This window comes from Heliconius melpomene, chromosome 11 (assembly GCF_056956725.1).
Source record: "Heliconius melpomene rosina isolate 202511_hmr_F chromosome 11, ASM5695672v1, whole genome shotgun sequence".
Taxonomy (NCBI): Eukaryota; Metazoa; Arthropoda; class Insecta; order Lepidoptera; family Nymphalidae; genus Heliconius; species Heliconius melpomene.
The window spans coordinates 4038621-4063600 of record NC_140399.1 but is presented as its reverse complement, the minus strand read 5'-3'; the positions used below and the strand labels follow the sequence as shown (position 1 = coordinate 4063600).

Sequence of the window (24980 nt, the reverse complement as noted above, 5' to 3'; positions counted from 1 at the left end):
AATTGAAAAAAATACTGTAATATGAGTGAATAAAGTTATAAAATGAAACAACAACGTTAGGAATGATATATAGTTTTAATATAAACTGAAACTTAATTACTAAGAAAAATAATATTATTGAGGTGGAACAGTGTGAAAGGTTTTGAAGCAATTTTTAGCACACAAAGCTACTCCACAGGCGGAACATAGTCTGTTGTTGGTGAGTTTGTGATATGAGATGTTTCTCCTAAGGCTGTCAGTAAGGCATCCGTTGAAATCTGTTGGGCTTGTATAGTAGGCGTTTTGTTGTTTATCTTCATTCGATTCGAAGCCGAAGATATATTCAAGACGTTGTTCAATTGGGTTATCGTCAAGCTGATTGAGGTAAGTATCGGATGGAGAATGAATGCTATTGACATAGCATGAGTCATCTTCAGAATCTGAGGCTGATAAATCAGACAAGTTGTCTAAATTTTGCACCACCTCCTCCAATTTTTTCTTTGGTAGAACTTTTTGTAACTTTTTAGCGTCCATATTTAAATAGCTAAAACAAATAAAAGGAAGTCTAAACTAACTTGGTAGTCTGAGCAGTACAAATAGTTCTAAAATATAATAGTTATAAAAATCAAGTGAGAAATCACACAAACGCAGTCATAACTCTCGAGAAAGCTCCATATATGAGTTACTCGCTGACAATTTTGTGTAAGTTAGATAAAATTATAAGTAACTATACCTGTTTATACTTATATAGTGCAACAGACAAATTATTTATTGTATATATAGAAATTGGTATTTTTCAAATGCAGGAACAAACAATGGGAAATAATTTCCCACATAATTAAACCTAAGAAAATACAACAAATATCAATGCTGCGAGCCCAAAAACCGTAAGAAACATTCAGAAAACAAGTCTAGTTTACAATATTATTGTGTTTATGCACTTACCAGATTTTTTTTCTTCAAAAACTTTTAAATCTTCCGTTTGAACCGGTTTTTTCAAAAAATATTTCTGTGTTTTTGACATTGACATACAATGACAGTTCGCGACTTAAGACAAAATGTTGCAAATAAATAAAATTAAAAAATTCTGTACGATTATTTTTCCCTAAGGTTGGTACTGATTAGAGTTGCCAAAAACGAAATAAAACAAAAAAATTACAGTAGTGGCATGTGGGAAATAATTTCCCAATATTTGATTAAGGGTTAAACTATTTCTACAGCGCCCCCGGTTAAAGTAATCGATTCTAACTAAGACCTTTATTTATTACATCAATCATAAAGATTTTCATTCCTGGAATGGGAGTCGAACCCACAACCTACCGCGCGTACAGTCGCAAGCTTGTGCTCATGCGACATGCTGGCTTCACTTATGAGTTATACGTTACGTATATATTTGCAGTAAATATTTTATTAAAATTTCTATATTGTAACATTAAAATATATATTTTTTACTATTTTATTATTATATTATTATGTCTATATAATAGTTTCATGGTATGGTTGAGGTTTAGTTTTTTTTCATGATTATAAAATTATTTTATACACCAAATACTTAATTATTGCGTTGTTATAAGTTGAAAAATGATAAATATGTACAAATAAAATGATACATTTGATTTTATTTTATGTCTTGATGACTACATTTATCTTTACCATGTGATTGTATGGGTCATCTAATATAGTCAATGCTTGTAATGTTATTGATATCATAGTAATTTGTTTTCTACAGGTTCTAAAAAAACAACTTTTATATGAAAATATATTTATTATGGTTTTATAAAGTTTAAATTGCAAATGGATATTTTACACTAAATGTATTATAACAAATACACTTGATAATATTTACTAAAATATTAAAAATATTTATCACATTTTAGTTAAAGGCGAATAGTGTTTTTATAAGGAGCTTCAAGCTTTCCTAACGTCAACTTGGTTCCTTGGACAGCAAACTCCTGCATATCTGCAAAAAATAATTTTAATATTAGTTTTCAAACATTTGAATAAAATATGTTTGTCAAATCAAATCAAATCAAAAGAGCCAAAAATCAATCTGCCAGGTGAAAATCAAGTTCAGAGACAGCATTTAGCCCATGCCTAAGTCGATCTCGATTCTATACCCTAAGGGGGTAAAAATATGAAAAAGAAAATAAACAAAATAAATTCGAACCTGTTATTGACGGTACAATATGTATTAAGGTATGCATCTACAACAAGGTCCGCCGCGGCTGCGCATCGGGTGAGGTACACGCATACACCCCCGGCTCCTTCCGAGCTCACCTCTCTCTTCTGCTTCGAGACGACAACATTGGAGCATTCTTCATCACCATTGCTTGCTTTGGGTGGCTTTAAATTTATTAAAAATAACAATTAAATAATCGTTGCATTTGTTACTTTAGACTAAGTAGTAGTGCTTACGTCGTAATGTGTATTTTTGAATATATTTTTAGGAAAGAAATAAGAAATCCAAGAAGAAAAGAGGTGCGGGCGAAATGGTCAGAGCGCTTGGACGGTTTCCAAAGAGGCGCGGGTTCAAATCCAGCTACGTTCAATTTTTATACGTTTTCTTAATAAGTAATATATGACATGACACTAGTTATAGAGTAGAGCACTGTCCTATATAATTTAACTTACCTTAGCCTTTTACGCGACGATTAGATTAAAATATAAAAACAATTTGAATAAAATAAAAATATTAATATATTAAACTTACATTAGAATCTTTGGATACTTCCAACGTGACATTTTTACCATTGGAAGAGAACTCGAGTGAGCCTGCATCGCCATTAAGTAAACTCAATGCCCAGGTGAAACCTTCTAAGTGATATTTATGTTCCAAAGGCTGTTCCGTGGTAGATGGAGGAGGAGGAGGAGGAGTAGCGGGAGTAGAAACAAAGTATGAATCAGGAACAAATCGATCTGCAAAAATACAATTACACAATACACATCATGTAGGTATACACTGTAAATTATATTTATATATATTTTTTCAGCTAAAGTACTATAAAACTATAAAAATATATTTATGAAATAAATGGCTCAATCTAAATTTGTATTTAATTTAATACTACTTACTTTTTTATACTTTTTTGCTTAATACTAATTATAAAGATACCACAATTTTTACGAAGTTGAGAGTAGATATTTATTATCTAACTAGTGGACCCGGACGCGGCTACGCCTGCTTGAACTATAAGAATATTTTCGCGTCGGTCATACTCATACTATGCCGCCCGAAGGCTAGGTCATTTCGAATCAATGACATCTCCTTAATTATTTATTAGAATGTTATACAGTAAACTATAATTTCAATCTAGATAAAATGCTAAAAGTGATCATTATATTTATTTTCATAAGGATGAATATCAAAACGTCGCGGTAACGGTTGCGTAGCGACGCGACGGTTGTTATTAACATGGCAGAATAAATTGCATGTCAAATTAGAAAGTACTTTAAAATATATTAGTTTATATGTATAATGTAATGTTATATTACTTCCTATAGCCTATAGCACTTCTGAAGAATGCAGCTTTCGTACAAAACAAAAACAATGTAAATCGGACCAGTAGATCCAGAGATCTTAGCGTTCAAACAAACAAACAAACTCTTCCGCTTTATTATATTAGTACTAGCGGACCCGGACGCGGCTACGCCTGCTTGAAATATAAGAATATAATTTCTATAGAAATATAATTTCAATCTAGATGAAATGCTAAAAGTTACTATTATATTTATTTTCATAAGGATGAATATCAAAATGACGCGGTAACGAACGCGGTCGCGTAGCGACGACGGTTGTTATTAACATGGCAGAATAAATTGCATGTCAAATTAGAAAGTATTTTAATTTATTAGTATATATGTGTAATGTAATATTATATAGCCTATAGCACTTCTGAAGAATACAGCTTTCATACAAAACAAAAACAAAGTAAATCGATCCAGTAGATCCAGAGATCTTAGCGTTCAAACAAACAAACAAACAAACAAACAAACTCTTCAGCTTTATTATATTAGTATAGATAGATAATACGCATTACATGTAAATGAAATTATTAGCACTTACACAGTGAACCAAACAGACAACATGAGCGAGAAAAATATTTGTAGATTTCGTAATCTCATAAGGATTCCGTTTTTACCTTTTGAGGTACGGAACCCTAAAATTATTTTTTTTCAGCTTACTGTTAAGACACTCCGTTCTCCCTTTCGCCAGATTTCCCCGTTGGGAGAACGACCTCACTATACCGTTTATAGTCGGATGCTTCCACTGTTAGCTAATTCATTTTCTTTTAAAATTGTCAACGAAGAACATAATGTCGTTCGCTTCTCCGTTCTCCATTCTTATTTAAGTTGGGATTTAAACAACCATAAAATACCTACCTAAGTAAGAATTAACATTCTTCATTTCATTTAGATAGTTTAGTCTAACTCTTACCATTAAAAGTGTGGCCACCGAGAATTCTATCGCCACTTTGCCCTTGAAGACCATCTATGTAGATAAAAGATGTTGTAAATAAAATATTATTTTTTATATTTAATATAATCATAAATTATCTATGTATTATATTCTTGTTAATCACTACGTCCATTACATTATAAAAATATATATTATTAATAAGTAAAATATATTGGGTCCATTCATAATTAAAACGTATAAGAAATTTTGTATTGGTTTAAATTTATTTTTATAATATCAATTCTAAATTAGTATTTATTATTTTATTTACTGTTCACCTACATCGCCGTACCTAAATGTGCAACGTTTTTTAACACACTTTTGGTGGTAATCAATATTATAATTTTATAGAATAACTTTTCGTTAAAAAAATAATCAGCTGTATCTCGCACACAGCAGGGTAGGCAGAGGGAACCTAGTGTTAAGACACTCCGTTAAAATGAACTAAACTCTATTAATACTAGTTATAGATATTAAAGTTTCTAATATCATTTTCGATTGAACTAAATTTCTTTATTTATCGATAATTATCGACTATTTCTTTTGAGATCATCTATCATCTTTTTTAACGAATGAGACAAATTGTTGAATGTTAAGAAAATTATTTTTAAAAACCCTCGTGTTATATTAGACTTATTTAGATACTTACGATGATTATAAGGACCACCACCATGGAAATTATGATACCGATTGCGCAGAGGGTAAGAATCTATTTAGAAAACCATATAAGAATGTTATTATACCAAAAATATTTCCCAGATATATATACCCAGTAAGAAATTATTGTTAAGTAAAAATTTAAAGAGCCACAAATAATTAATAAATAAGCAAACTACTGCGTCTAACGGCGTCGTTATCAGAGCGAAGCAATGAAACTTAAATAATGAAATAATGAAATTAAATATTTCATTTCCTCGAGTGGGAATCGAATCCACAACCTGTCACGTTTACAGTTACACGCTTGGGCAACTGAGCCACGACGCGTTATACATATTGTTATATAAAGTCAGCAATAGCCATAGTGAAGTAATCTTTATAGAAAAGCATGTTAAAAGCATAAATTAAAAAGCAGAGTTATTTATAAGCACATAAAAAATTCGGTGATACAGTCAGTGAAGTAAAGTGATATTTTGAAAGAGATACGAAAAATATACAATTATATAGTAAAGAAATAATATAAAAATAGTAAAGTAATTTTGAACCCTATACCAGATGCAAAACAATAATAGACAAGATAAACTATAACTACGAAATAAGAGACGTTATATGACAACAATGATACCTTGGCCAAAGTTTTACAGCACAGAATTTCAAAATTCTAGAATACTTAATATAGAATTCTAAGAGACCAGCTTCTTGATAATACAAATGAAAAAAAAAATCATAGGTAAGTATCTTCTGTAAATAATTGGGAAATAAGTCATGGTAGTGAAGAGGGTCAAAAGGTGGTAAATAAAAATTATACGGGCAAAAATAAGGGATAAGGGTTCTTCTCAGCAGAACTGCTTTCCGAACCGGTGGTAGCTTTTTGTTCATATGTTCATTCGACGATTCAAAAGTGCTTATTATAAGTTTATTTGAATAAAGAATATTTTGAATTTGAATAAATATAAATAATCATATTTTTTAAGATAGGTGAAATATATTAACTATATATAATTTATATGAAATATTATGTATATATGCAACTATATTTAAGTCAAATTTGATTTAAGCACTTACTGGACATACCCCCACTAATTATGTTTCCGTTGCGTGCGCCCCCAAAAATGTCTATAAAGTAATTTAGTAACGTTAAGTAATATTACGTAGATTTTTTTTTTTAGCTTTACGCACATAGCAGGGTAGCAGAGAGAACCTGGGAACGTAGTACAACGCGAAAAAATAACGAATATCTACTAATAAACATAAATAATCATATATTTTAAAATATGTGAAATATATTAACCTCATGTGATTTGTATGAAATATTATGTATGTATAGTATGTAACTATAATTAAGTCAAATTTGATTTAAGCACTTACTGGACATACCCCCAGTAATTAAGCTCCTGTCGCTTTCGCCCCCAATAATGTCTATAAAGTAATTTAATAACGTTAACTAATATTACATATAATTAGATTTTTTTCTTTTGTAACTTCACGCACATAGCAGTGTAGCAGAGGGAACCTGGGAACGTAGTGTTAACAGATCTCATTAAGAAACTGCCGTTTCCCACTTTCCACCGAATTTTGAAGTCATTGCGTGTTGAGTACTCGCGCAACGAAACAACTATGAGCTTAATTTTCTAAATTTTTCTTAAATAAATGACATTTATTTCAAAAATTTGTAAATTAATTTTATATTTCACTTACGTAAGGTTAGTGGTGGATTCGAGTCCAATGTATCATAGTCGTAAGATGCTATATAAAAATATTGTATTAATTAATTACTATATAATAAATATTGATATCTTTTTACTTATAGCTAAATATTTCGCCAGCTTAATAATTTACCCTATCTTTGAGATATTTTAGATTTATATGAAATATTAATTTATATAGTATGTAATACGTAGTACCGATTTATTAATTTAATAATTTATTACACCGACTTAATAATAAAACATATAAAAAATAAAAGAAAAATTTGATGTAAAAGCAGCCTTATTACAACGAGTGATCTCTTCCAATCCCTACCATTAAAGATCAGATTTATGTTAAATTTGATAAAGACACTTACTCGACGGACCCCCACTAATTCTGAACGAACCCCCACTAATTCTGTCGCTGTTCCCCATCATTTCTATAAAACAATGTAATAATATTACGTACACTATTTTACATTTTATTATTTTTTTTAAATAATATTTTTCCTTTAGAACAATAAAATTAACACAAATCATTAAAATATTATTAAAATATAAAAATTTTACAAATAAAATCTTTTTTTTAATTAAAAAACAATATTTATTTAAAAATCTGCGATTGAATTTTATATACATATATATATTTAGCTTATTAAGGACTTACGATAGTTCACTCCTGCGTCAGCGGTAACAACGTCGAAACGTGCTATATAAAAAAATATTGTCTATATTGTAATTAATTTTTTTTTAGATATATAACAACTTTGCAATATTTTTAAAGATACGTTTATATTTATCAGACGGTAGTAAAGGTAAATACAATTTGTGCACCGAAAACATAGGATTTTTTTTGTTTTAAAATATCGACTGCATTTAGAATCTATATGAAAGTCCATTACCCAAAATTATATAAGGGTTATCTACACAAAATAAATACCTTTATAAGTATTAGAATAAAGCGTTGGATTAGTTTATTGTACCTTACAGAAAATTAAAATAAAAAAGAGCAAAGCACACTTACGGCTCATCGGTGAGCTGAATGAACGTATTGGAGCTCCTGCTATAAAATAAGTATAATATATTCATGAAAATATTATTTAAATATAAAAAACATTTTTATAAAGAAGAAAGACATTTAGTGTTATTATAATATATCATAATATATACCTCCTAGTGATAAAGGCACAGCATTTCCATAACCTGTCAACGGTCTACCTGAAATGAGGATTTTTTTTATAATTCAGAGGTAGATAATATGAATACTTCGCATACCTTTAAAGCAACGTATTAAGAAACATAGTGCAAACCACAAACAAGTGTAAAAATCTTAGAATATAGAAGAATACAGATATTAAAAAACAAAGAGGGCCCACGTCCCGTTCATGCAAAGCAATGCCAAAACATATAATCTAAACTTAATTTCCCACAAAACGAGCATAAAGTTTAATAATATTATATTAGCTAATGCGAAGGTGATAATGAAATGAAATAATAATAAAATATGTGCCAAGTTTCCAATAAAAAGGTTTTACAAAAAAATAATAGAAAATAAAAATTACCCATGATTAATCATATGAGCATGATCTTCAAATTCCAGTGTGTGCTGATCTCTGGACCAATAATATATGCAGTTGTATTTATATATGTGTTTTTATATATAGTCCCATTGTTTTTTTATTTCTATCCAATAATATAATTGATACACGACCGTAAGTTCGTACGTTTACGGATACGCCGGAAATTTAGAGTAAAATAAACGTCAACATAATCGAGAAAATATTTATGTAAACGTAAACAAGTATGTAAACCTATGTATAAGCAATAAATTACATTTTAATAACATTATATCTCTCTCAACTTCATGTTTATTAGCGATGTGGTGTAAAATATTTAAATGTATCTTATTATAAATAAGATAATATAATTTACAAAATTTCTTATACGTAAAGAATTATTATATACGCTAACCATAAACAAGGTTTTTTTTTATTTTCAGCTTTACGCATATAGCAGGGTAGATAGAAGGAATGTTAAGACACTCTGCTCCTCACTTTCTGCCGAATTCTGGAAGCATTGCGTGTTGAGTGGCGGAACTCAAAATGAAAATATTTAATATTTCTAATGCCTAATATCTCACCAGCGTAGTCTTCCTCTTCATCCACCACGAACGACTGTGCTGCTTCACTCAAGGATATCCCCCCTAAACATATTTATACGTTACGTTTCACGATTAACGAAGTTGTTCAATATTAGACTGTCATTCGGTATATCGTTGAAAAATAATATATCGCAATATTTTTATTCCTTTTAACATTTTTGTTCAGTATTTTGGCCATTTTATTTTTTATATGGTCACTATAAATGTAATCCCAAAAGATGTTGTTAATGAGTTAACTTTATATGATACCTATGTATTTTATTTCCAAATACATGTATCCCAAAAACATGCAAAATTTGATTTAATAAATGTAGAATGCAGAATTGTTAACATGTCGTTAATTACTGTTGGATTATAATTATTTATTTGATATTGTCGCCTCTCTGTCATTTATAAGTAATATAAAACACATAAGCTTAAATATATAACAATATTGGAATAGGTGTTGAAATTATTTGAATTTAAGAGATAGACATTATAGGAAACAAGGCGGAAAGAAAAGAATGTCGTAGAATGTTTGATAGTTTCAGAGAAAAAGAAATAATGTTTTTTCTTTCGAAAAGAAATTAAACAGAATTTAGAAATTAATGAAGATTTTTAAGATTTCAATTGATAATCATACCAGATATCGAATAGTGGACTGGCATGTTAGCGGGGGCTGGTATTCCTATATGTGCTGTTGATGAAAGCAAAAAATCAGTCAGTTTTCCACTGTATCTTGATATCATCATCATTATCATCATCATCATCTAATTCCACGATATATATCTAATTCCACGACATTATTTATTATATCACATTAAACATACATTTAGCTAATAAAATATACTATAAGCTTAGTGTTCTTAGTAGATATTTGTACTTTTTTATTTTAACATGCACAGTTAATATTCTGTTATCGTGCCCAAATGAAGTTTACAATTAGTGAATATACAGAGTGTTTTTGTCAGCACTACTTTAAATGAAACCACAGTTTTAACTGAGTTTTTAAAAAATCCCAGAAATGAAAAAGTACTTTTTTGAAACAAAATAAAAAATAAAATTTTCGTTGTAAAATAAAACGCCATTTGTAAGGACATCGCACGCACACATAAACCTATCAAAGCGACACCGCCGCAAACGCCTGATTCCGAAATCGAATCGTAGATATTGGCGATAAAGTTCAAAGTTGTTTAACCTTTACTAGTATTTTTGAGGTAGTACACTTACTACAACGTAAACACTTTTACGTTATTGGTATCTATGCGTAACTGTGTCACACGAAATACAGGTTTGGATAAACATCGTGAAATGGAAAAAAAATCCTACGTCTAAACTGTTGAGGTATCTTGATTAATTTCTTTAGGTTTAGGTTAGGGTTTGAAATATTTCACCCTATGTGCTGTTCCCGTAAAAGGAGCGCTGACGCTTCCACTCTGTATATGATTACCAAAATAAAATGTTTTATCCTATAAGGTAAAAAAAAAAACTTCTTACCAGGGTACGAAGCGAATGATGGACTTTGTAGGAAAGAACCGAAAGCTGGAATAACATTTTTATATTGTTAATTAAAATTTTAACAGTAACAGTGTGTCTTTTCTTTAAATATATTTGGCAAAATAATTATATCAGTAAATTAAATAATTGTGTGTATCAAAACATTTTGCGCTTGGCTAATTTAGGTTAATTTAGGTTGGTACCTTCATAAAATTTGACAGTATTTTTTATAGAGTAAATTAACTCCATATTTACTATAACCAATTGCTCAATTGATAAATGAACACTTACAAGGTTTATTGTTGTTATCAACAGACTCTGCGTTGACCGCATCGGTCGCATTGGGCTTTACTACTACCAGAGAAGTCAGCGGTGTCACGAAGGCATACTATAAAATAAAATAAAATATTAATGAATAAAACGTGCGTATTATGCGTATTTATAAATTAAATTAACATTGGGGTATGTAAACGGTAAATATGTACTACAATGGGGAATGAATCGTGAAATAATAACATTTTTTTTTTTTTTTTTTATATTAGATATTATCATGCGATCAGTCCAAGGACTATGAACAGATGTATGGAGAGAAATAATAACATAAATAAGAGTTGTTGGTCCAAATCTTGCGTTAACTATATCAATGTGATGAATGAATTTTATATCGTTGCAATGGTGATTAAATAAACAAAAAATCCTCGTGGTATAAAAACAAATAATAAAACTTCTTTCATAATTGGCGTAAAACATTCAGTATTTACCTACATTCGAAATGAAAACCTCACTTTTTAAATCGGTTTAGAAAGATAAATTTAATGACCCTATACGACTACTTGATATATTTGACAGAACTTAAAACGCCAAAGGAATTTGAAACCATGAACTACAAGTAGTAGTAGATCATTTCTTCGCTCTGATACCAAGGCAAAAGTCCGGCGTTGATATCCGTCACTCGAGGTTCAATGCCTTGGAAAATTTAGCGGAAAGTGGGGAACGAAGTGTCTTAAGTGTGAAGGTTTTCTCTTCCTACCCTGCTTAAGCTGATTTGTGAAGTACAAGTAACTTACACTAACAAAATCGTCATAAAATCAATAAATAAGTTTATTTACAAGTAAGTAATACTGAAGTACGAAATCTGTTCTAAAAGGGAACCTTACCTTGAGAGCTATATCTAGTGCGCGTTTCTCGACATCCTTGGGGCTGTCCAACACCTCCCGCTCGTCCAGCAACTGCTTCACGCTGAGGTACGCCCACATGCGCTCCAGCGGCAGGAATTCACCCGCTGGTCCTGATGTCAGAGCTGGACGCACCTCGTATGGTTTCTGTTTATAAACATTTAATATGTAAATAGTATCGTCTTAGACATGCCGGAACTATAATGCACGTAGATTTGGAGCACAATTTTAATGTAAAAGCAATATATTTTTAAAGAGACTTAACAAACTGTGGATTTATTATAGATACAAGTTTGTCTGTGTGTGACGTTTCAATTTAACCATTTAAAACTTTTGTAGTCATATTGAGCCACTCTACTCTAACACTAATGTTTAAACGTAACGGTTGTGGGCTCGATTTCCACTCGGGAAAATGAATTATTAATTATTAATATTTTGTGACTTTGAGTCAACCACTCAACACGAGTTCCCTCAGCCTGCCCTTATATATGCGGGATACAGCGTGAAACTAAAAAAATATGGTTTTTGTTTCTTGGTATACCTTGCGGTGGTCGTGAGGGTCGGCGCAGAACGCCTGTACAGTCGGCTCCAACTCAATGACTCCCGACCCGAGCTGTCCCGCCACCACTATTTCCGAACCATCGTATATCGCCTTGTACTTATTTTTAGTCACTGAGCCCTCTTTAATCTGTGAAATATGAACATGAAACTTTATTTAAAAATTTATTTACACAAAATTTAAATTACTCCAAATAATACGGACTGCAATTTCGAAAAAGAAATAATTTTATAATTTTTGGTCAATTTTCATAATTTTTTGAACCCAACCTAAACATAAATTATGTTTCTGGTGTAATAAAAACAGAGAACTCATTTATACCATGTGGATAAAACTAAGAGATAGAGAGATATAAGGAAACCATGTGCATATTTTTTTTTCGTATTTTTTAAAACTAAAGTAAACGTATTTGTTTACTTTCTTTTTTCTTAGCGAGCGACAAATCTTTAAACTTTAATGAGCACATAAGAGAATACAATTTTTTGTATTCTTTTGTTACACTGTAAAAAGGAAAGAAAAATCCTGAAACCAAATCTGATTTCAGGACGGCCGCGACGCTTCGATCGTACTGTACTTTACCTGATTAGGTGGATAGACGAAGTGCACTCCGGCGAGCAGGGGTGACGACACCTGCTGGTAGAAGTGGCGCAGCTGTAGCTCAGCGTCGGCCGCCTCGTAGATGTGCCTCATGAAACCGTCGTTACGGAGAGAGAGTTTACGCAGGAAAGTGCGGTCTGCGTCCTCGCCTATTGTGTTACAATAACAAATGTTAAGTTTAGAATGTTAAGAATTAGGCAGTGCGTCAGAAACGGAATGAGGTCCCCTCTCTCTATCCTGCTACAAATTTGTGGCATACAGCGTGACGTTAAAAAATCATAATTTTAAGATTTTTAAGCCATCACTTTCAACAATGTTTATATCCGTATATTTTACAATAAAAGACCAAAAACTAATGGAAGAATATTTTTTTATATACTGACCAAAAGCGAGTGAGAAGATTGCAGCCTTTTTCTGACCAGAGTTCTTTTCAGTCATGTGAGAGATGATGCGCTGAGTACTGGTCTCGCCAACGGTCGGATCACCGTCCGTCAAGAAGATGATGGTAGGCTCCAAATCATCTATATCAATGTAAGATTAAATATAAAAAATGAGTTCATTCAATTTGTGGCATACTTATTCAATCTGTTTAATATATTTTTAAATTTTGCATAGTAACCACTTTTTTCTTCCAAAAGGGGCAAACATTGGAGTTAGTTTTTTTAAAAGTTTTTTAGTGCTCGAAACGTACTCGTTTCGGTACAAATCTAAATCAGAAAACTGATATAAACACCATTCTTAAAGCTAATAATTGTAAGTAATAATTAATTTACTCGTATATGATAAAAAACTTACTTATATCCGCGCTTTGTATCTCCTTGTTGCTGGAGTCAGAATGATTGTTTGCATAAGCCTTATGTATGAGATCCAGAGCCACTTTAAGAGCATCGTAGATATTGGTACCTTCGAAAAGTTTCAAGAGTTTATACATGTAAAAAAATGTAACATGTAACAATAAAATATTGCTGCTTTTAATATGTATAAAAATAAATAAATGTTTAGTTTTTTTTTCAGTAATTTCTGTTACCTCCAGATGCAGACAGTCTCGATACAATTATCTGTGCTTTTGCAATGTTCTCGGGAGACGCGTGGGACGGTGGCACTAGTACGACTGGCTTAGACTCTGACCTCCACGAGTGGTATGAATAAGAGCGTGGTTTTTCTGGTTCATCAGCTTCTTTAAGTTCATGCACCTATTTTTAATTAATATTAGATATCTTTGAATTAATCAGATAAGATCAGAAATTTGTAAATATAATTAGAGCCCATAATCCTTAAGTATTTTAAGCCCAAGTCTATCAGTTCCAATTGGAGTTTTCGGACAATCAAATAATTAGATAAATATTGGAGACATATTTACCTGAACGTCAGAATTAAATTCAACAATGCTGAAGTAATCGTTGGGGTTGAGATCGGCGAGAATGGCGCGCATGGCCGCTCGTAACTGTTCAATTTTGCGCCCACCCATAGAGCCTGACGTGTCCAATACAAATATTACATACTTGCTCAATGGACTCAGGGATTGTGGTGCGAAGAAATGGACAAAATACCCGTCATTAACCTGAAGATTATAAACATCCAATATAAAAAATGTAATATAACTTTAATAATGTTATTTTCAAATTTATATATTTTTTTATATCTGTAACGAAATATTTTCTACTGTTGAACTTACTAAAATTTCTCCTTTATCGGGTCTTTCAACGTCATACTGGACCACAAACTGCCCAATACCACCCTCATTGTTGTTGTCTTCGTCAATATTGGAGTACCAATGGTGAGATTGTGTTTTTTTAAGATTATCCTGGAATATTTCATTAATTTTAAGTCTCCATAGTATTAACAAGCAAAAATTTTAATTAAGAATATGATAACTTTAAGTTTTGTGGATTGTATTTAATATTACTTACTGCAAATACTCGAGCGAGTCGTTTTTGTTCTTCTAGATCTGGAGTAAATGTTATAGTAGCTTCTTTTTTATCATCAGATTTTTTGATAACAGCAACTGTGTTTTCTGAAATAATAAATAGTTTAGTTATATTAAGTTGCATATTATTTTTTCAAAGACAAATAAATGTAATGTTTACAAATATATTTGAATTTCTTACGAGCATCACTCTCTGTGGCATCAATTTCGTTTCCAGTTCTAAGTTCAGGCACACGAAGCAGCTTTATCTTTTGTGATTCTTTAATATGTACACGAACTTCCATGTGAGGAACCAGAGCGCCAGGATGAAGATTAATGGCATGGTTGTAGACTCCATTACGTCTTACTAGAAGCTCTTCGTACGTCAAATTGAAGGTCGCCTTACTATTTGGTTCAACGTTTACTGTTACTGTGAAGTGGTTTGAATTACGTGCTCTGGAATATTATGAAATATTTATCATTATTTTAATGATAAAAATAATAGAAGGGAGATAGTGGTATCAGTAATTTACTCACTTTGCAGCTACATGAGCAGCTCCAATTCCTTGAGAAACTGCATCAGAGTAAATTTTCTTTGCTTCTTCCTTTTCTTTCACATATGCCTTGTATGATTTTCCACTCAATGTCCTTAAATTAATAAATTCCATATAAATCATATTCATAAAAAATAATAATTTAGAGAAAATTTTAATAGTTTGTAATACTGTCGATTAGGTAAAATATTTTTATTATAAACGGTAAGAAAGATGGGTAAAAAATAAGATATATTCTCGATGAGTTTTGTTACAGTTTCCGTAAATACGATACGAACTTAACAATAAAAAGTTACGTACACAACTTGATATCTGTAAGCTATAGGCGTATTTGCGGTGAGTAGATGACATTCAAGATAAAAAAACTAACGTATTCACAAGTATTTCTATCATTCACTATATAAAAGTATTTTTTTAACGATGATGTTTTAGAATTTCTACTTATAATTTTTCAACCAACCAAAACCAATGCTTATTTCTTAACTGAATGTTACCAATTTGAAGCTGTTATAATTAGAATTTGTAATAGGAAATAATTAAATACTCACATAACGAAGCCAGTGATAAACGCTGTGTCAGGTAATAGCACGTGGAAGGAAGCTTCCTGCGACCGACGCGCTGGGTTCCGCACGTGCGTTACCACAGCGGTATGCGCGTAGCGGAGGGACACCTCTGACTGTACTAGCATTTCTGTCAATTTTATAGGTGCATTTGGTTCTTCTGTAGCCATTTCCGATGTAGTTGTAGCCTTTATCAAAGCAGAGATATTTTTTTATTTTATTTTAATTATATAAAAAAAACAAGAATTTGTTATCGTATATAGCAGGGTAGGCAAAGGGAACCTAGTGTTAAAACACTCCGTTCTCCACCTTCCACCGAATCGAATTCACAACCGTTGCGTTAAAGCCACACGCTCGTGCTCCTGCGCCTATCGTTGTTTACATACAGTAACTGTTTTTTGATACATCAATAACATTTCTGGGAACCATATTTTTTTTCAGCTATGATCCATATTAGATATAAAATAAATAAAATTATTTCAAAACTAACCTCGCTAACATCATCATCATCAGCTTTGGCCACTACGATAGTTTGATCTTCAGTTGGTATGGTAGCGGTGTTAACGCATATTAGAAACGTAGCTAATGTACACAGTATACATAATGGAGGCTTCATTTTATCGATCTGAAATTAATTAATAATCATTAAATAGTTATATTGTAAATATTACATATATAAATACCTCATCTCTTAAAAAGATATAATGTGCTTTTGCTTGGATAAGGAAAATTTAAATTCAAATTCAAAATATTCTTTATTCAAATAAACTTATTATAAGCACTTTTGAATCGTCGAATGAACATATGAACAAAAAGCTACCACCGGTTCGGAAGGCAGTTCTTCTGAAAACATCTTATATTAGGAAATCGGAGTGACTTAAATAAAAATGCTAGTTAATAGCGCTTCTCAATTTCATATATCGATGTCGGTATTTTTTTTATGCTAATTTACATTTCAAATTACCGTTGTCATATGAAGCTACCACCTAAATCTGATATTAACATTCGGGTCCGATTTTTTTCTTAATATTGTTAAAACTTTTAAAAAAATAAGAAAAGTTTTATGTCAGTAGCTTTTCTGTGTACTTTGTAAACTAGTAAAAAAAATAAAATAAACACGTTTAGTTAAGTTAATAATAAATAGGTCAGACTGGGTACGATTGTAACAATGTTATTTTAATTGCACAGTCGCATACAATCCTGCCTACCATTTTAAGAACATTTGTTGCAGGCACCTACATACAGGTAGGTACACTTATATTGACCTATTTAAAAAGAAAGCAAGTAACGTGTCTTAAATTCTAAGCGTATTTCTAAGTGTACGAACAATTGCGGAACTAATATAAATATCGATCACATTTATTTAAGGTAGCTGCCATTTAAGCACACCATATTAATAATTTTATAGAGAAAGAATTAATTAAGAGGCAACACTATGCCTTAAACAGATACCATATATGGAGAGAGATATAAAGAGAGAGATATATGGAGTTCACACTTAAGACGATCGCAAGCATAAGAAATATATCTTTTTTTTTATACAGGATTTAACTGCGCTCCTATGGCGCTTTGATAATAATACTTTTAGATGTTAAAAACCAGTTGAGTATTTTTCTTTTAACTTTAATGGATCTGATCGACCTTTAAAAAAGTCGTGACTTGTAACCAAGTGTAATTCGTTACGAGCACAGGTTGAGAAGCATGTTCATATATACATATTACGTATGAAAAACACATTAATGTCTTATTATGACTTCTACACATACAAAATACATATCTTTATAAACATTTAAAAACACAAAATAACTTTTTTAGTTGTAGAGGGAATTGAGGCCTTCGTGGCTTCGTGGCTCGAAGGACACAAGCGTGCGATTGTGCACGTGACTGTTATGTGTTCGATTCCCACTTGAGGGAATGAAATATTGAATAGTTTCATTTCCTCGATATGGTAACCAGGCAAAATTTGGCGTTGGGTTCCGCCCCTCAACACGACTATGCCAATGACAATGTGCAGCAAAAAGCCTGAAGCTAAAAAGAAGGATGACTTTAAAGTAATATTTTATTGCAGACGATCATAATTACATAGTATGGATTTTAATGTTTAACCCAATTAGGTATTAGTTAGATATACTTATTTAACATATACGTAACGATTATATTTACTTTACTTACTTATCTACAAAATGTGAAATCAATACAAAAATATTTATATTGAAGATTTTTTTACCAAATGCGGAAAAACGTGTTAACTGTTAGTCATTCAAACACTTCGCTTTTAAAAAATGTTAAGTAAAAACGCAGTTTTTATTCGTCCGATGCAATAGCATTATCCTTATTAGATGAAAAATGTATTAGCTTAAGTTCATAGAGTTAAAAATACCAAGATTGAGGAAAACTTATTTAATATATTGGAGATCTCACAATACTTAGATAAATTATATGTACAATAAATATAAACTAGATATAAATTTATTTTATAAACATTTATGGATACATATTAACAATAACATTATATGGAAAACTCGGTGGGCAAGCCCGACACCCGAGACTCGCGCTTGTCCTGTTTTTTTTTTTTCAATATATTAACTGAACTACAATCACTGTACTATTAGGGATATTTATATACAACGTAAGAAAATAAAATATCTTTATTGTACCTATGGCAAATCTTAAGAGACGTAATCAGCTTAAAAGGGTTAAAGGTCGTCGCCTATAACGTCGTTGCGTGATTAACTCACATTATTTTTGTTACCAACTTTCATGTTACCAATGTCAAGAAAGAGCCCGAGCCCAGATAACATACCTATTTGTTGTTAAATACAGATAATATTTACGTAAATTGTTGCAATTAGATTGCACATTAAAAAAACCGAAATACGTAAACTAAAAGCAAACAAAATATATGACCAAGATTTTTTTAAAATCATTTTATAAATTTTAGTTTTTACGTATTTATTTCTTTATTGTTTTGTACTTTTTTAAAGGTAATAACTATCGCAGGTTTCACTATAAAAATAAGCTATTTCTATTGATGAATAAAATTGGACTTGAACCCAACTATCCCAACCTTCGCTAGATAACGAAAATCTACAAGTTCGCGACGGTCATTCACTAGTATTACCGTTATGTATAAATTAATTGTATCTAATGTTCTTCGCCTCTTTTTCAATATTTGTTATGTATTGTAAATATTGTAAATATTTAAGATACTGTTGCGTTAATAAGTAATTATGATCGATTTAAATCCGTTATCGTTAATAATTAAGAACATTTACCAACTACTCATTTGTTTTCGTTTAGGAAACATCGTTAAGTACGAATTTATTGGAAACCGATACAATTATACTATTATTATACTATTTAAAATAATTGGGTTTTCCTTATAATAAAAAAATTTGAAGTTCCTACTGAAGAATTTTTGTGTTAATTAGGTTTTTAGATTGCGGGCAGCCCCCTTTACCGATTGACGATTACCAATTTTATTTCCCTAAGAATAAAACGTATAAAGTTAACGTACATATGCTAACTACTACTAGGGTTGCCAATATGTCTTCGGCAAAATATAATATTTTTCAATATAAGCTATAAAAATATAGTAATACTAGCGGACGCACGCAGCTTCGCTAGCTTATTTAGGGGTGAATTCTAACAAACCATGAAACATGTGTTCAATTAAATACTTTTAAGAGTCTAAGTTTCAAATTTTATAAAAATCGGTGGCCTTTTAAAGATTTTTCCATACAAACTTTCAACCCCTTATTTGCACCCTTAAGAGGTGTATTCTAAAAAATCACGAAACACGTGATCAATGAAATCTATTTAAGAGTCTGAATTTCAAATTTTGTAAAAATCGGTGACTATTTAAAAAAAGACTATACAAACTTTCAACCCCTATTTCACCCCTTTAGGGTTAAAATTTTTCAAAATCCTTTCTTAGTGGATGTCCAGATTACGAAAGTTAACATCTGTACAAAATTTCACGTTTCTACCATCAGCGGTTACAGCTGTGCGTGCGTCTTACCTCAGTCAGTGAGGACAAGTCCTTTTATATATATAGATAATAGTATAGAATTTTATCCTATTTCATTTTTTCACATCGGTTTCACGCTATATCCCGCATGCCGCAGAGTAGGCAGAGGGTGCTTAGTGTTAAGACACTCCTCTCCCTCCTTTCCGCCAATATCTGGAGGCATTGTGTGTTGAGTGGCGGAACTCAAAGCCCTGCTTTTGCCTCGACACAGCCTCAAGAAATGTTTTTTTTAAATAAATTTGAAAAATTATTTTCTGTTCTTTTTAATTATATTACCACTGTCTGTCTGTACTTTAGAAGTTGTTGTTCTAGTAAAGGCAAATTTAATCTTTACTGTTTATTTACAACATTGTCTCTCAGTCATTCCATGAAATCACATTATTCTAGCGTGCTTTTGCATGTTTATGAACATATAGTGTAGGTACATACAAACATACCCAACATACGTTGGGGTTAAATAACTAATGGGTCAAGACTGTATAACTAGCATTACTTAATTAGGCATAATTTAATATTTCTTCGGCGGTACATTGTAAATAGACCCGAAATATATTTCATTGAACGGACGGCAAGTCGGCAACCCTAACTATAACATATGTATATAAATTTATTACGATTGATATTTATATTATATCTATTTAAATATCACTGTGTTAAAGTTTTAGATAGAACTACTTAAAAGAAATATTTAACACTTATTACAATTAATAATGAGGTGAGGAGGTCGAAATAGAACAGTGACACACTTCGTTGTATAAGAAACCACTATAAAATCAGTATAAGTAAACTGTTACTAGATATTAAACGACAATGAATTGAAAATGAATGCAAGGATTAAATAACATATATACAGAGAAATAGTATAGATCTACTCAATCTATCCTTATTGTTTGAAATGAAGTGGTAATTCGCATACCGGCCGGCACGATGTTACATAAAACGAACGGTACTCACTTTTGTTTATGCTCAACGAGATGATTGGGACAATTGCCGTCCACCACACGTTCCGTCTCCACTGCCTGCTAAGGAAGAGTAAGAAGCTATGTAAATATCAACTATCGGTGCTCCGTGGACCGGGCGTGTGTCCCCCTCCGCGAAGCGAAACTTGTTATTGAACCGCAGTCCACAAGCTACGTCTTATATATATTGAAGTATGTTGATACAAGTATTCTTGGATGACGCTCGTACCAGCAAGTATACTATACCAGAGCGATGGGGTTTTCCACGTTGTAATCTAGAGAAATATATTTTAGCGTCCAGGATGTTTATATCGTTATAGTAGTGTTTGATATAAATAATAATGATTACAATATTTTTAATAAATTCGACGAACTAATCTTCAGTTCAATTGTTTCGCAGTTAAATGTGCATTCAGGTGAATTCTTATAATCATAATACAAACTACAATGACAATATAATAATGCAATTTGTATTACGGTATATCAGTAGTTTTTTTTTCTTTAATAATAAGTCTTGAATTAGATAATTAAGAAAACATAATATAAATATTTAAAACAAGATAAAAATTTGTTTGTTTAATTTAATAATAATTAAATTATGAATAACTAGCGGACGCGCGCAGCTTCACTTGCTTATTTATGGGTGAATTCTAATAAACCATGAAACACATGTTCAATTAAATATTTTTAAGAGTCTAATATCAAATTTTATAAAAATCGGTGGCGATTTAAGAATTTTTCCATACAAACTTTCAACCCCTTATTTGCACCCTTAGGGGGAGAATTCTAGAAAACGATGAAACACGTGTTCAATTAAATACTTTTAAAAATCTAAATTTCAAATTTTATAAAAATTGGTGCCGATTTAAAAAATTCTCCATACAAACTTTGAACCCCTATTTCACCCCTTTAGGGTTAAAATTGTTCAAAATTCCTTCTTAGTGGATGTCCAGATTACGAAAGTAAACATCTGTCCAAATTTCACGTTTCTACCATCAGCGGTTACAGCTGTGCGTGCGTCTTACCTCAGTCAGTGAGGACAAGTCCTTTTATATAGATAAATGATGGTTTCCCATCTCTTACTTTACATACTATATGGGGTATAAATTATAGGGTATGACCAGCTCTATCACCTGTACCTTTCTATTCTTCACTTGAAGCCACAAATAAAGAAGTTAGTGATATTTTAACAAATATATCACCGGTTTGGAACTTGTGCTTCTGGGGATTTCCGGTTGCTACTCAAAACTTTGAACCAGACATAAACATAATCATAAAAAAGCATCACGTTCATTCAATTCATCATCTTTCTTTTCAATTATAAATAAAAGTTATAATTTCAATGAATACTTACTTCTTTATTTTTTTTTATCAAATGCTTTATAGTAGCTTTTCCAGTCAGGAGTCCACTGCTGTCTATAATATATCCAATAATATAATATATCCAAAAAAGCTGACCAGAAAAGTTTGGAACGTAGGAATTTGACACACAAATATTATCAATTATTTAAATTTAAAAATATAAGCTTTTCGAAAATGTTATTATGTTATAATGCACGAAATATTACTTAGGTAAGTACTTAATTCCATAATCGCAGGATCATCAATCAAGGCTAGGCATCAAGAATGGCTATATTGTTGTACATTGAGAATAGCAGTTTCAATTCCATTTTTCTGAAGTTGCAAAATATAAGTAAATTATTGAATAACATAATTCATATTCATCCCGTTGTGTATCCTTAACAAACGTATCTACTAGGTATAATATGAATAAAATTAAAAAAAACTTTTCGAATCAATCAGTGAAGCATCAAGTTGGGGTTAGCGAACTTTTATTTATTGGAAACTAGTTGCCGCCCGAAACTAAGTTTGCTTGGACTTCTTTATAAACCTTGTCAAGCAACTTCCATTAAGAACTATAAGTGCATAGTGCGTAGGTATGTAGTTCCAAAAGAAACCAAAACTATGTAACTTTTCCCGACTGCTAAGGAAAGATTATGTTTATCACGCGTATCTTGTATGTACCTATGTATGTATGTAATATTCTTTATTACCTCATATCTCCAGAACCGCTGACCGGATTTACATAATTGAGGTATCGTTAGATTTGTTTTAGCAGCCCAAGTGTTCTTAGATAGGTGACGTTAACAAAATAATAATCATGGTGGCCGTTGCGGCTGTGAGACGCCATTGGACTTAGTGAAAAAAAAATTTTTGATTTCGAATACAACAATATGGGTATCCAATTCAAGAGCTCAATATGAGGAATTCAAAAAGATATATCATGATTATCATTACCATACTGCATATACTGCTTATAATACTGCATAGAACTAAAAAGAAAATAAACAAGCCCAACAGTTTATTAGGATTAACATTCGCGACTTATAAGTAATTATTATTATATATTATTTATATATTTATATATATTTTTTATTAATTGGCATAAATAAATTTTGGTCCTTTCCATCACTCAGCGACAATTTTTCTTTAAGATCAAAGTGCATCAAAAATATAATAATCAAACAATTTTTTTTGCTTAAAACAATTTAATTTTCCCAATTATACACAAAGTACAAAACACATTTTAAAATGATGACAATCATTATAATTATAGATGTTTATGTTTACAATTTATTAATCTGATAGATTGATATATTCCAACTTATTTGGGGAAATTTGAATTATTAACTTGTTCACACAGTACAATAAATATCAAAAGGCATAAAATTTCTACAATTATTGCTTTTACATAAGCATTGTTTTCTTTGTTTGATAGTAGTAGAAGTATTATTTTGTGTATTTTCACCATAATCTATAGTAATTTCATTGCCAGGGAATATATCAGTTGAGCTGAATATACATAATTTTGGTATTGGACTATTAATTCTAACTGGTAAAATTTCAGAATTGGGTTCACAGCTATGATTTATATAGCGCCCAATGTTACCAAACTTGCTAGGGTCTACAAAAGTTTGAATAGTTTTATTGTTAACATGTTCTTGGAGACAAAATATATAGTTCATTTTATTATGAGTTTGGTTCAAGTTATGTCGGTATGAAACTTGTGAATTTGTAATTATCTCACCTGCATATTCACATATAAAAGTACCTTTTAAAATAAAGCTATTTGTAAATAAACCTAAACCTTTAAATTCATTTGTACATCTTTCAACAAATAAATTTTTAACAGGTCCATTTTGAACTAATCTGTTACCACATTGCATAGAACATTGACAAAATTCATTGCATTCAATAAAAGGAAACTCTTTGTAATTTTTCTTTTTATTGAGAATGCACAAATCTTTACTAGAAGTTTCTTCTAGAAAAGAAATATAGTTGGCGCCACCTGAAATTTTAAGGCAATAGCAAGAATCTTCTTCGCAATTCCCTCTACATTTGCAATTATGACTCAGTTGAGAATTAAATTTTTCAGTTAAGCTTTCATACTCATTGCTTTTCTCTACAGGACCAAGAATATTTTCTTCGACATAAAATATTTCATAATCCGAGTGTGAATAATCATCAGGCATTTTATTTTCATATAATGTAACCACGATTACTAAAATAAAAATAACTAAAGCTCGAGGTGAGCGATGTACCTAATTTGAAATATTATCTATAGTATAAGCTACAGAACATATGTGTAATGTGTGTTTTTGTCTAAATAATAATTAACACATTTTGAGTAAAACACTTCAAAACACAGAACACATGACAGATGACAAGTATCGTATCCATGTATCCATAGATTAAATATAAATAGCACACATACTGCTACTTCACATTGTCAATTCACTTTGTAAGTCAAATCTCAGTGTAAGAAGTGTTGTTTTTACGTATTCGTTGTATACTAATTATAGTTATATATGAATATGAAATGTTAAAAGTTAAAAGAAATATTAAATTAAAAAGTATTTAAGAATGTAGTATGTGGCCAAGTCATTTGAAACCTTTAAGAATTTTTAATGCGTTTTTGTTTTTAATGCCACAAACGTTTGGCTTCCATCTAGACGCTTGTAAGCGCGTTCCCAGACGAACACGTTCGTCATCAGACGTCGAAATTGTTTCAACTTTGGCGTCAGGCTTGAAATGTTGCAAAAAAAAACAAAGGAAACTAAAATATCGGCATTCGGCATAAAATCAGTCTATGTCGGTTTAACATTAGTGATAAAAGCATGAAACAAGTAATACGTTGATATTACTGTGTTAAATATAGAAAT

At 31.0% G+C, this 24980-nt stretch overlaps 3 protein-coding genes across 52 annotated transcripts; all 3 read right to left on the bottom strand.

The window, feature by feature from the left end:
• Window positions 1-56: 56 nt before the first annotated feature.
• On the bottom strand, window positions 57-1011 carry LOC146534437 (uncharacterized). The gene is made up of 2 exons (XM_085193493.1): window positions 925-1011; window positions 57-523 (listed from the first exon to the last, which is right to left on the bottom strand). The coding sequence occupies exon 2, from the start codon at window positions 511-513 to the stop codon at window positions 115-117; it is 399 nt and encodes a 132-aa protein (XP_085049619.1). The 5' UTR covers window positions 514-523; window positions 925-1011; the 3' UTR covers window positions 57-114.
• A 713-nt stretch (window positions 1012-1724) lies between these two features.
• On the bottom strand, window positions 1725-20916 carry LOC146534436 (inter-alpha-trypsin inhibitor heavy chain H4-like). Of its 50 annotated transcripts, XM_085193431.1 has the most exons (30): window positions 20753-20912; window positions 16259-16393; window positions 15757-15956; window positions 15192-15302; window positions 14857-15110; window positions 14659-14762; window positions 14424-14552; window positions 14109-14309; window positions 13776-13941; window positions 13544-13651; window positions 13132-13269; window positions 12731-12897; window positions 12134-12280; window positions 11575-11739; window positions 10709-10805; window positions 10418-10462; window positions 9564-9617; window positions 8921-8983; window positions 7951-7998; window positions 7805-7843; window positions 7448-7489; window positions 7158-7220; window positions 6791-6838; window positions 6461-6511; window positions 6158-6208; window positions 5085-5144; window positions 4415-4468; window positions 2690-2895; window positions 2147-2322; window positions 1725-1939 (listed from the first exon to the last, which is right to left on the bottom strand). In XM_085193431.1, exons 2-30 carry the CDS (start codon window positions 16382-16384, stop codon window positions 1888-1890), a joined length of 3165 nt encoding a protein of 1054 aa, XP_085049557.1. In that variant the 5' UTR covers window positions 16385-16393; window positions 20753-20912; the 3' UTR covers window positions 1725-1887. The 50 variants fall into 50 exon arrangements, with proteins under 50 accessions (XP_085049557.1, XP_085049562.1, XP_085049563.1 ...); XM_085193436.1 differs by lacking the exon at window positions 4415-4468; XM_085193437.1 differs by lacking the exon at window positions 5085-5144.
• Window positions 20917-23297: 2381 nt separating this feature from the next.
• On the bottom strand, window positions 23298-24493 carry LOC146534435 (histone-lysine N-methyltransferase SETMAR). The gene has a single exon (XM_085193430.1). It carries the CDS (start codon window positions 24288-24290, stop codon window positions 23454-23456), a length of 837 nt encoding a protein of 278 aa, XP_085049556.1. The 5' UTR covers window positions 24291-24493; the 3' UTR covers window positions 23298-23453.
• Window positions 24494-24980: the final 487 nt, after the last annotated feature.

Excerpts from the sequence above, each read along its gene's own strand:
- LOC146534437 (XM_085193493.1), bottom strand. The coding sequence starts at position 513 with ATGGACGCTAAAAAGTTACAAAAAGTTCTACCAAAGAAAAAATTGGAG.
- LOC146534436 (XM_085193431.1), bottom strand. The coding sequence starts at position 16,384 with ATGAAGCCTCCATTATGTATACTGTGTACATTAGCTACGTTTCTAATA. Across the intron at positions 15,111-15,191 it reads GCTGCTCATGTAGCTGCAAA|AGCACGTAATTCAAACCACT; the intron begins GTGAGTAAATTA and ends ATAATATTCCAG. Across the intron at positions 10,806-11,574 it reads CACTAGATATAGCTCTCAAG|TATGCCTTCGTGACACCGCT; the intron begins GTAAGGTTCCCT and ends TTTATTTTATAG.
- LOC146534435 (XM_085193430.1), bottom strand. The coding sequence starts at position 24,290 with ATGCCTGATGATTATTCACACTCGGATTATGAAATATTTTATGTCGAA.